General features: G+C 45.9%; 1 protein-coding gene across 2 annotated transcripts in view; it reads right to left on the reverse strand.

Moving 5' to 3' along the window:
- Positions 1-12,589, reverse strand: part of Tbc1d22a (TBC1 domain family member 22A) — a 274,151-nt gene that overhangs the window by 132,274 nt on the left and 129,288 nt on the right. For both annotated transcript variants that reach the window (XM_055627174.1, XM_055627173.1), the window contains one exon: positions 4,593-4,702. In XM_055627174.1, the coding sequence (XP_055483149.1) occupies positions 4,593-4,702 (110 nt within the window). The remainder of the gene's footprint in view (positions 1-4,592; positions 4,703-12,589) is intronic.

Raw genomic sequence — 12,589 nt, forward strand, 5'->3', positions numbered from 1 at the left:
ACACACACACACACACACACACACACACACACACACACACACACACATACGCACACACACAAAATGGGTTTTTACCCTTTTGCCCTGGTTCTTGAGGGATAACTGAGCAGTAGCCAGACCATGAGGGTCTAAACTCTCAATATGCTACAATCTAGGTGGAGGTGCCTGGGGGCCTGCTGGGATGATGGAGTTAGTTGCTGCACTGCCCGACCCTTTCTTTCCTCCTGCACCACTGTGTTTGCACAGCTGGCTCTCAGTCTGTAGTCTAGTCTACTCTGGCAGTTTCTTTTCTTCATAGCATCAAGCATATTTTCCTGCTTTCTCCTGCCTCTGCGGGTTCTGTAGCTGTTTCTCTCCTACCTCCATCTCCATTTGTAGCTTGTAGGTCACCACCTACACTTCCTCCGAGAGTCCCTCTTCTCTGTGTTCTATACCTTCCACCTCATGTCTGTATGATGTTAACTTGGTTCCTCTCTCTCTCTCTCTCTCTCGAGATGTGTTTTATTTATTGACTCTAAGCATCAAAGTCTTATGATTCTGAGGCCACGGTGAGTGTGGTATCCACCTTATACCTTCACAAATAAAATAAAACGAAAACAAAAATACAAATGTCCATCATCTTTCCAGTGTCATCTTTACTCCAGCTATTCTCTCTGCCTGGGTCTGCCCACCCTTTCATCTCCTCAGATCCTCCAGGTCCACTAATCCTCTCCTGTTGTGTATAATGGGTTACAGAGGCAAATTAATCTCTACCAGTTCGAGGCTGGCCTGGTCTACAGAGCGAGTCCCAGGAGAACCAAGGCTACACAGACAGACTTTGTCTCAAAAGATGGAAATAACTGACAGTGTTCAAGCTCTGTCAGGAAGAAGCACCACTGTACTATTTTGAGGCAGGATAGAGGGCAGGGAAAGCCTTGTATATGGAGACAGCAGGGCTGTCCTCCAGGAAAGTTCCACACGGCTACTAGAGCTGTGAACTAAACAGGACAATCTCTCCACTTTTAAAGGCAAACTGGCCATGTGAACCTAGGAAAACCAGCCATTTTCCTCAAAATGAACAGTGATTCTATCACTTCAGATAACAGACAGTGATTGTTACTGGTAACAACATCTGACTTCCAAGTGAAGAATTTAAATTTTAGGAGATTATCACTCACTGCTTTGGGAAAAGAAACAATGCTAAGGAATGTGACTGGTGATGGTCTAATCAACTTGGAGAACTTCTTGACCCTGAAACATGCGGGCAGGGGGAAACTCTGCTCTGAACACACCTCCATCCAGACCTCCCAGGGCAGGGCCAGCTTTTCTAGGACTTCACACCTTCCAGGGCAAGAAAAACCTAGGCTACAGTGCGTGTGCAGACTCTCCTCCAATGCACTGACTGGCTGTTGGCAAGCCAGCACACTTCCTTTCTGGAGGACTGCCCTTGCTGCTAACAAGCCACCAAACCAAATCATACATGTTCTTCATATGGTCACCCAGCATCTCCCGGCAACCGCAGTGGAAGCAGTCCAAAGTCTGCCATCCTCCTGAGCCAGAGCCCATGGCCAATACTCTCTGCTCATGTCCACTGCTATCCTATCTCCTACCTAGCCTGACGGGCTTCAGATCTAGCCCAGAAGTATGTTGCCAGTGCTGGTCACATTCAGCACTGGCCCAGGCATGTTCAATCATACTCTGGAAGAATTAATAGTTAGCAAATCAATTACAAAAACTTAGTGGGCACAGATTCTCCAACTGAACCAAGAATAGCTAAGCTATCCAGAGTCCAAAACTAAAACGAAAGATAAATGTGGTTCTAGCCTCTAAAACAGTGGTTCTCGGCCTGTGGATCACAACTCTTTTAGTAAATCTCTATCAACAAAAATATTTATGTTACAATTTATAACAGTAGCAAAATTATAGTTATGAAGTGGTGACAAAAATATTTTTGTGGTTGGGGTGGGAGAGTCACCACAACATGAGAACTGTATCAAAGGGTCACAGCATTTATTAGGAAGGTTAAGAACCACTGCTCTAGAACATGCCCTGCAAAACAACTCAGAAGCCACAGCAGCCATGGGAGTACAAATGTGGGCTCGTTCACAGGCTGTGTGACCTGGACAGTGGCCTTTCTCTCTGAGCATCCACCTGGTGCACAGGAAGGACCTTGGATCTGATACAAGGCACAGTGCCCACATGCAGGTGATAGACCCACCTCCCATTTTCATCCCTGAAGGAACAAAGCCTGTGGCCCTAGTTTGGAACCATGACTCCATGGAAGTCCCTCAGGAAGTGGTGTAGATAGATAACATGCTTTGAAAAGTCAACCCAGCCTTACAGAAAATGCTGGAGACATAGGTAAAGGCTAAATAGGAGAATCTGCAATCAACAAAACCAAGACTGTTTTCTGAGGGCTTCCAACCTAGACCATGGCACAAGAAAATGGATATTCAGGGAGGAGGATTCTAATAGAACAAAGAACAGGGGAGAGGGAAGTTTGACCAAGAGTGGAAAGTGGGCTAGGAGATGAGCCACCATTGGTAAAGGACAGATCAGGCAAGCCCTCTGGGAATAACCTGCTGGTCCATTCAAGCCTGTATTTTAAACAGGCTCATAGCCTCACAGGCTAACCTAAAACAAACCTGGCTCTTGCATGGGAGTCACCAGCCTCTTGGGATTGCCTTAGCCACAAGAAATAGTCAAGCTCCCAAATCCCAAATGGTGAAAATGAGAACCTTCAATTTCAGCTCACATGAGGCTCATGTGGAATCAATCCTAGCCATGAGAGGGAAAGACAGATAGCTACCACTGTGCTATGAACGTGCAGTAAACAGAGGCTCCAGAGGAGTGTGGTGCCTTCTGCTTGTCAGCCCTGTCAATAAACCACTTTGCCCAACAACAGAGCTCAGGTGAAAAATGAAAGGCCAGCATTGATTCTGTTGTACAGCGATCTTATTTACAAACAGAAGCCAGATAATCTTGTATTTAAATGGCACAAGTACCATCACTCACAATCAGAGAAGCGACGATGATAATTTATAAGCTTTTACATTATGATTCCCCTTCTCTAACAGAGAAAAACCTTAAGTTCTTGAAGAGGGAGTAAAAAATATGAAAACATTAACAAAGGAGGGAAGTGATGAATTGATGCTTGGGCCAAAACACGTCTCTAGTGGGCACATTTGTCTTTATAAGAAACAAAATAAGTCAAGGGCCATCTGGATCAAGAGCAAAGAAGAGGTTTCCGCTCTTCAGTTATACAGAGGATGCTAATTTCTCCCCGTCGGCCTCAGGTATGAAAAGCAATGCAAACTCAGGTCTCATTGACATGCCACTTAGCTGACCCACTCAGATTAAGCCTCAGGGTCTAAGCCATACATTTTCTGAATCTTTATTTGACCTTCAGAACCAGTAGATGAGCAGAGACAGCCACTCAAAGAGATGAGGGCCACTGTGACCCATTTGGATGCCTGATGCCCTGAGGGCTAAGAGTCTACCTCAGCTGGCATGGCACAGATCATGCCTTCTTTGTATGGCTTCTCCAAGTGGCTCCCAGAGAGAACCTTGGAAATTTGATCCCTCAAGACAGTTAAATCCCACTCTAACTTTCTCCCTCCTCTGTCAACAAAACTCCTTGTCCTCCTAGGCATTTCCTTTGGTCACCTTTAGTCCTGGAAGTATGTATTTGCTACCTCTAGGCAGAGAAATGAAACATCTGGGCCCAAGCCCACAATGTGGTCCTCCAGACATGCCTCATGCCTTGCTCCAGGCTCCTTCTCAAGGGTGTAGACCATGATGTCAGGTACAAAGCAGGTATTTATGAAAGGTATTCTGGGCCAAAACAAACCCAAAACATTCCACAGGGCATTTGAAGGCTGATCAAATGGCTGACTTCAGCCACTGCTAAGTCACTCAGCAGCTGTCCCCATTCCCAATTCATCAACTAATGAGATCCTCCTAGGCACTGTGCAGGTCTCACACACAAACACTGTTTACATAAAATCAAGCTGCCATTGGGTTTTTCTGTGAACATCCCAGACACTAACTCAAGCTTCCACAAAGAGATCAACAATGTCCCCATCATGGTACCCAGGTAACCAGGACTCTAATAGCTGGTGTCTTCCCATGGACCAGGCACAGTGGAAGTGGCCCATGCATAGAGAGCCTTGCCACTACATCTGGAAGGGCTATGGGCTACTCATAGGCCTAGAAGATACAGAATAGGGATACTGCCTGGGCTTGATATCCTTTTTTTAAGTGATAGGTGTCTAGTAACTTGCTAAGAACTCAGGGACCAGTGCCCACAGTGGTGCTGAAGGCTAGAGAATATAGGCAGAAGTCATGGAGTGATCAGGGCATAGGGATCAGACTCCACACACCTTCCTATTGGAATACTTGGCAGAAAACAATGACTGTTCCCATAACCAGGAACATGTATGACCCACTGCATGCCTTGTGACCATGAGGAGCTCCAGACAGAAAAAGGCTACCTGCTTTTTCTGGGAGGGAGATAGCTTCAATTCAGAAGCCAGTTAGTGGAGTAGAGTCCAGTGGCCTTCCATCATTTGGGATGCAGCATTTTGTCTACAACCCCCAAGCCTCAGGCTTACCTGAATACCATCCAGCAGCTTGCTCATGCACCAGTAGGTGTCGGCCTCAATGTTGCGAAGCACCTCTGCAGGCACACTGGAGACATCGACCTCATCCACATCCTCCTGGTCTGCGCAGAACAAGCATGGAAGATACAAGAAGCAATCAACCATGTGAGATAAATCCATGGAGAACGCAGCCATCCACATGCACGCCAGTCTCCCTCCACGTTTTTCATCATGCTGAATAAATGACTCATGAGCCTCACACCTCATCACTTAATGGTTCTCAATTTTAATACCTAATTAGTTGCAGATAATTAATATTCTGAATCCACTCCGATTAATTAGCATAATTAATATATTATAAATTATTACTTCTCAGACATCTCATATTCTAGAAAAACAAAACCTAACATCTATGGCTAAGCCCTAACAGAACTGAAAGTTTCTTTATCAGTTTTAAAAATTCTGCTTCTAATACATTTATATATTCATTTGGTAATAATTCCTCTAGAATACGATTTCTGAGGTAGCGCTTCCCAAATTGTTCCGGTTAAAAACTTCTGTGCTACCATCTAATGCCCCAGAAGGCAGAGACACAGATGAGCTTCAGAGAAGACAATAGTGTTGGAAATAATTTCCTTCTGAAAGTAGAGAAAACAGATGCCTAATTGAAATGGCTCATCAGATATTTGCGTAAATTCATTTGGACCCTTAGAAGGACTATTACCCAGGAAAATGCTCATAAATAGTTTAAAATTGACCACCCATTTTATCATTTTCTTATTTCCATTTTATTTGTAAACACACGCACATCTTTGTAAAGAAAAGTTCTTTAAGAAGGAAACATTTTAGCCCAGACACACGTAGAAAGTTGGGGCAAAGCCCAGCAATGCTAACAATTACCAAGAGTATATCATTTTCCCATCATCCCCTGCTGACAGGTAGGCTCTTTGTGCTGATCTACAGAGCCTGGAGATGGCAATCGCCTTACTCACTCAGGACCCAGCTCTTTGGCTCTGTGGCCACCAGCTCATACCTCACCCACAGTGACACTGGGTCTGTAGGAAATGGTGCTAGTGCCCCAGTTCTCTCCATGGCACTGCTTAAGTTTGGGGGTTTTGTTTTGTTTTGTTTTGAATCATGACATAATTCATACCACGAAATCTACTCTTTAAAGGAGTAAATGCAGGACATTCGCCACATTTACAGAATGCAAGCACATGGCAGTCTGTGTAAAGAGCTTGTAAGATCACCACCATGAGCTCCGGAGCATGTTCCTTACCCTAGTAAGAACCCCTGTATCCTCAGGAGTCACCCCTTCCTGCCCTCCTCCCAGTTCCGGGCAGCACCCGCCTAACTCCTATCTGCAGCCACACCTATGCTGGATGCCTTAGAGGCAGGAGCCCACTCCCTGAGACCTTGGTGCCTAGCCTCTTTCACTAGTGTGTTTTCAGGATGCCTGCATGCTGGAGACTGAGCAGAACATCTTTCCTGTATGTGACTGAGCAAACTCTCTAAGCAGGCAAAGAGTAGATTGTCTCAATTATGGGGTGATGGACTGATACTATATACGGGAACTATCACTACAGCTCAAGCCCTGGACACAGAGTTAAGCAGCATAGACAATGTCCCCCAAGAAGCTAATCTATAAAATAAAAAGCCATGTTCAAGGGCCCAAACAGCCCATATGGCAGAAAGATGGAACCAGAGTCAGTGACTAGTGACCATATGTGAAGGACGTTGTCACTCATGTCATATTGGACCCAATGAATTTACCACCCTACGAGACACAATTAGTCATCAACTTTCCCCCTTCCCGTGGATATAGGTGAGATTGTGGTAGCACAAGCACAGCTGGTACAGCTGTGGTACCTCACCTAAATTGTCAGACAGCCACATTCTCTGACAATTCTGTCCCCTACTGTCCTATAGAGATGCAAGAATCCTCCCTCCATAGTCTGCTCTTGGAAGCCCACTACTGAAAAATGTCTGCTCTCGGGACCCTGCTGATCTACAAAGCCAGCATTTGATCTGAATACACCCGTTGATGCAGCTCCTCAGAGATGGTGTGAGAAAGGCTCTCTCTCTCTCTCTCTCTCTCTCTCTCTCTCTCTCTCTCTCACCCTGGTCCCTCGGGCTCCAAAGGCAGACTTCATCACCTCTCTCAGGTGGCAGATGCAATAGGGGAAACACCTCAACCTGGCTCAACATCCAGTTCAGCCCCACTGCTCCCCTTTCCACTAAATGAAATGGGAAGGTCAAGAATGCAGATGTGGGTGTGAATTGCTTCCTCCTGCTTCCTGAGGAAAAAATGCTTCAGCCTAATTGATTCCCGTCCTGTGAGCCTAGGAGCAGGTCTGATTTTGTTTTCCAGGCTCAGGGCATTGAATCAACAACCACAGTCAGAAGACATCTTCTGAGATGTTTTCCATTGACATATTATTTTTCAAGGGCCTTCCAAGCATAGAGACACTTCCTCAGGCATAATAAAAGGTAAACAGTGAGAAGAGCCCTCTCGGACCTCCGGCTCACAGAAGCAGCCTGGGCGTACATGAAATTGGCCCTGCATGGGGCGGGCAGAAGCCTCAATATTTCTTAGTCTGTTTAGCCAGCTTATTATTTTATCCAAGGAAATGTCAGCAGCCTATTCTGGGTGTCATTTCTCACAGCAGGTCATTTGTTACTCTTCAATGTAATGAAGTAATGGCATTTAACTCCAAGAAGCCCTCTGCCGATTTGTCTTCTAAACGCCAAAAGAGTCAGGCTTGCCCTCACTGTTGGAGTGAGATAAATACCCCGGCCCCCACAGCAGCCACACATACTGTAGATAGGCAAGGAGGGAAGCCTGGGACACTTTGGAAGATGCAGGCTTTGGGTACAGATTCAGAACCAGTACAGACTTCCAAGCACACCCACAGAGGTCACCCCCAAAGAGAACAGGATGCTGACCATTCTAAGAGACATGGCCTGGACAGCACCATAGGCAAGACCAGCTGACATGACTCCCCTTCTGCCTACTGGGAACTGATATGCTGACCTAGTGACTCTGAAAGCCAGTCAGAGGACAGAGGGTGGGGAGAGTCCTCTCAGGCAAGACCATCTACCTCCACAAGATGAAGTCTCCACAGAGTGTGCCTGCCATAGGGAAGGAGTGCAAAAGGTCAAGTGGGAGAGAACTGGAGAGGGACTACCAGGGAAGCCCCATGGGGAGGTTTTAGCTAAGATGCAGATAAGAAAGACAATGTCAATATTAAGGAATCCCAAGCAACCCTAGGGTTCTGAGGGAGAAACGTATTTCAGAAGAAAAAGCTATCAACACAAAGGTGAAGACAGTATAGGAAACCTGACACAGACAGTGGGCCAGCTGCAGGGCAGGGCCCAAGGAAAACTGCACCACCCAGATGTTGAGTCCTTAGGGGTCAGTGACCGCTATTTCCTCCCTGAGCCATGTACACACTCTTTTCCACAATCCGTCTAGAAGCAGGTGGCTGCAGTGGAAGGTAGGTGAAGCACAGTGTACCACTAGACTCAGACAGGGAGGTTGCGCCCAACTTTAGCCCAGGACTGGACCCAGGGACCCATAATAGGGCTAAGTGCCTCAGAGATTCTCCAAGGTGACTTCTGAACTAACAAATTACTAACAGTAATTTTTCATCTGAAATCTGACAGGAGTCTAGTTCCTGCTCTTCCATTTAATTATAAACTAGAATGGAAAAAAGCATGTGTGACACTGTTCTGGAGAGTGCAGCACTTGGGGGAAAGCCCTAACCATCCCAAGAGTCTGCATGGATCCCAGGGTAGACAGAAAGCTGCAGCAGAGGAAAGCAGGTGATAAGTGGTGGGTCGTGGGGAGGTGGATAGATAGAAGAAACAATCTAGGCCCTTGAACATGAGGCAAACGCAGGTATTAAATAGTTGCTTTGCAATATAAAAACACTATGTTAGGGAAGCAAAGAAAAAAAATTTCTGCCCATCTTTCCACACCTGGAAACAAGAGGAGCAGGCCTGCCTCATCACTGACAGCAAGCTACACAACATCTGCTAACCATAGTCTTTGTTCTGAGTCTGTGATAGAGCCTGTTTGCATACACTCAACCCCCTTAGTGGAAGAGCACAGACCAGGGCCCTACTAGTAGGTGATGTGCTCAGGACAAGGACTAGAAGGGTCAGAGCCTGATGTTAATCCTGAATGCTCCCTCTACATTTCATCTGCCTCTCTGATACGTCATGTCCTCTGGCCAGGTGTGGGGTGGAGGAGAGCCTGCAATAGCTAACTTAACCCGCTTATACATCTACAACTTTAGAAAGTAGGACTCATTGAACAAACTGTCAGCAAAACATTCAGCACATGTGCTGTCACTCAGGCAAAGAACTGAACTGAACTGAACTGATGCCATGGGGTCCCCCACGTTAAGGGCTCTTGGACAGGGAGACCTCCCTTCTTTCACAGGCCTCCAATGCCTCAGGATTTGAAATGGCCAAGGCATCTAAGCACTCAAATTTTACCTTGTAATATGAGGCAATGACTGGAGCTATGATCTCTTTCATAACAACTCAGGTAACAGAGGGTGGTGACTGGAAAAGTGGAAAATGGCTCCAATTTATATGTCTTCCCTCCTGTCAAAGGATCAGATGTGTATAGTATGCCAGACTGTATGTAGGTAAAGAGCTAGCACCTGGCAAAGAGCAAGCTCCTGGAGGCAGGAAGAAGGGAGGGGCTGTTGTCATGACGACACTAATCACCTATGCTGCACAAACCCTGCAATAAACCTCTTCACATAATTAGGAGCTTAACTGGTAATCAAAAATATTCTGTTCTTTATAAGCAAGCTGGAATTGCTCTATGGATCTAATCTTCACATTTCCCAACTTGGGAGTTTTAAATTTGAAACCCTGACACTTTGGTGATGGAGACTGTACCACTTAATTACGTAGATTTGGGTTCTGTCGTGGAGAAAGGGTCCTGCTCTGGTGAGGGTATCACCACAACTCCTGACTATAAATTCACAAAATTCCGGTTCAGCAGAAACAACTAACAGTATGATCAAATTGGTTTTGCAGTGGGAATGGAATGTTTAATTCTAATATAAATAATGTTTAATTCAAGGTTATAGAAACCACAGCCGCAGTTCCCACTCCACAGCTGAAAATTTCAGCCACCACATAGCACAAACCTGTGGTTGGAGGGAGGGGTGTGAACAAACAAGAACCACATGGTAAGGGTGAGGTGGGTGAGCAAGCGCATATCCAGGACCAACGGCTCAGTGACCTGCAAGAGGGTCTCAGTGATGAGAATCAGCACCCCTTTCCACAGCAACACACTTCTGTCCCCAGTCTCCCCCAACACACCCTGCAGAGCCCTGATCAACCTCACAGACCACACAAGCGGGAAAGCAAGACTCAGGAAGAGGTTGACTCTGTAATGACAGATGCTGGTAGGGATGTAAGCACAGAAAGAAAGACACTTCTTGGGCCCATGATGTCATTTTTGTTCTTTCAAAACAAAACAAAACATAACGCTCTTTTAATGCGCCTAGGCTCTTGGCTTCACAACACCACTGTCTGTAGACATTTGTGTATAGAAAAACTATTTGCCGAAGTGGTAACTGGTTCTATCGCAAGCTTGAAGCACTAACAAGAAACTGGGATAGAAAGAAAGAGGGTTAGACAAGAGCAACCTTAATGTTTTAAAAAGAGTGGAGGGGCCCACCGCTCCTTCACTACCCTTTGGACTCAGTCTTTATTGGCTGCTCAATGTAGGTATGCCTGAAAACAAACAAACAAACAAACAAACAAACAAACAAACAAACGATTTTTAAAGCAGAAGAAAGCAAGTGAGACAGAAACAGAAGAGTGAGAGCACCTGCCCGGTAGGGGCGCCACCATATTAAGTTCATGGTAGTGCGAAGGAAGGTGGCTGTTGACATGCGTGCAGGTGAGACTCTCAGAGCCTGGACACTAGGCTCTGGGCGGACCCACGTAGATCCTTATCATCAGAGAGACACTGAAAGCTGGGAGCCAACCCAACTTAAGTTGGGTGTAGAACAGGACAGAGAAAGATGCAGAGATTCTGAGGTGGGCGAAGGCCATGGGGCAATGCCCACTGCAGCACAGATGAGTATGGGCTACTACAGTCAGAAATTGCACAGGGGAATGGATCAAGTCACAATCCCCACTACAAAGAACAACATGTAGCCTGCAGAGGCCCCACACAAGCACTATCTTCTGTCTATGCTTCCCTTGCAACTGACCCTCAACACAGACGAGTAAGTACCTGCAGCTAGCACCTACAGCAATACCCAGCATAGAGCAGATGCTCATTAAATGCATGACAAGGGAATAAACAGACTTCCTTCAAAGAGCTGTGGTCTAGGAGGAATGACTAATTACAAACATAATGAGAAAAACCATTCCTTGAAGAATGAGACCTAAGCGCCAGCCTAGTTTCTCAGCTACAGAAAATATTCAGGCTATTACCTAACTAAAGGCAGTGTATCAAAACTCTCATTTGAGCATGCCAATGACAGTACAAACAACTCTACAATAAAAAGGAACTTACTTAAATTGAAGGAAGCAAGCATTCTTCCCAGCATGCCCCCCTAACTCGCCCTCGCCACCTCCTCAAGAAGACTCAGTTCTCTCAAGAGATGGAGAACAATTTTGCTATTTTGAAACCCTCAAAAAGCTATAGCTGTTAAAAAGCTGAGTTTGCCTTTGAAAATTATAAGTACAGTTTCTCAGGAAAGCAGGGTGCTCATATGCCCCTGGGGATCCTAACTGTTTCGGTGGAGGAGGCTTTCTACCGCAACCCTGCTCTCCCTGCCTCGTACCACAGGACAGCGGAAAATCCATGAACCTCATGGGTCCTTAAGCCACAAGACGTTGGGCTCAGAGCAGGCCCAGCACTCTGTCACCTCACAGGATGCCTGCCTGAATGTGGTATTAAGAGATCTGGGTCCGTCGTTACTCCTTAATGAGAAAAGGTGTCTAGGACTTTCAGCTAAGACCTTTCTGAGGCTGTATTCCAATTAGGAGACACCACAGACACCCACATCTCAGGAGTGGGAACCTATGGAGAATGAACATTCAGAAAATACAAACTGATCATAAATCAGTCCATTGAACTGATTTACCTCTTTATCTAATTAAGTCAAAAATAACCTACAATGAATGATCAGGTCTTTGTACCAATCAGTAAAACAGCCCTGGTTTAGATTGTAAATAAAACAGCAGAGAGAGTAAAGAAACAAAAGACCAGCAACACAGGCTGCTCATCTGGAATTCTTGGTCAGTCAGCCCCACAGAGAAGGTTTTTCTCACTCCACACTAGGGGGTCTTCCACTGAGACAAAAGTCAGCTCACTGGGTTGTTTAGAGGCCACAAACAAGAATGTAGCGCAGGCTGTGGGGAAGCTGTGTGGCTCAACCACACACCCTCAGAGGCAGGTCAGCAAGTCAGCCAGAAAAACGGGGCTACCGTAGCACGTAAAAACTCGTAAGTGCTTGTAAGAGGGAAAGTCCAACAAATTTATTACAGGCCAATGGCTCATAACAATAATCTACAAAGAGTTATTTCTCAGTAAGAAACACATGGCAGTAGTCTACCTGAGAATAAAGAAAACACCCTGAAATGGCTATGGAGGAAAGAAGCCAGCTAAAGCCATGAAGTAAAACCAACTGATCCAGAAGACATACACTGCTCACCCAAACTGGGATGTTTGTTTCAGTTAAAGTGGTGCCTGCCCAATCCAAGGAACAACAAGAAGCAGATTTTTAGAACCCATAAGGCCAGCTCCAAACATAGTCCTAAACCCTAACAGGACCAAGAAGGCTTTGGGGGGAGGGGCTAACCACATCCACTGAGGGCTCCTGGAGAGAATCTCAGAGCACAGGCTGGCTGGAGGAGTCAAGGGAATCAAGGCAGCCAGAGCCTGAAGTAGCTGGTACTATTGCATACACAGTCAGAAGAGTGGATGCTGGTGCTCAGCGCCCTTCCTGCAGTTCAGGATTCCC

The sequence above is a fragment of the Psammomys obesus genome, unplaced genomic scaffold (assembly GCF_907164565.1).
Source record: "Psammomys obesus unplaced genomic scaffold, mPsaObe1.curated_primary_1811, whole genome shotgun sequence".
Taxonomy (NCBI): Eukaryota; Metazoa; Chordata; class Mammalia; order Rodentia; family Muridae; genus Psammomys; species Psammomys obesus.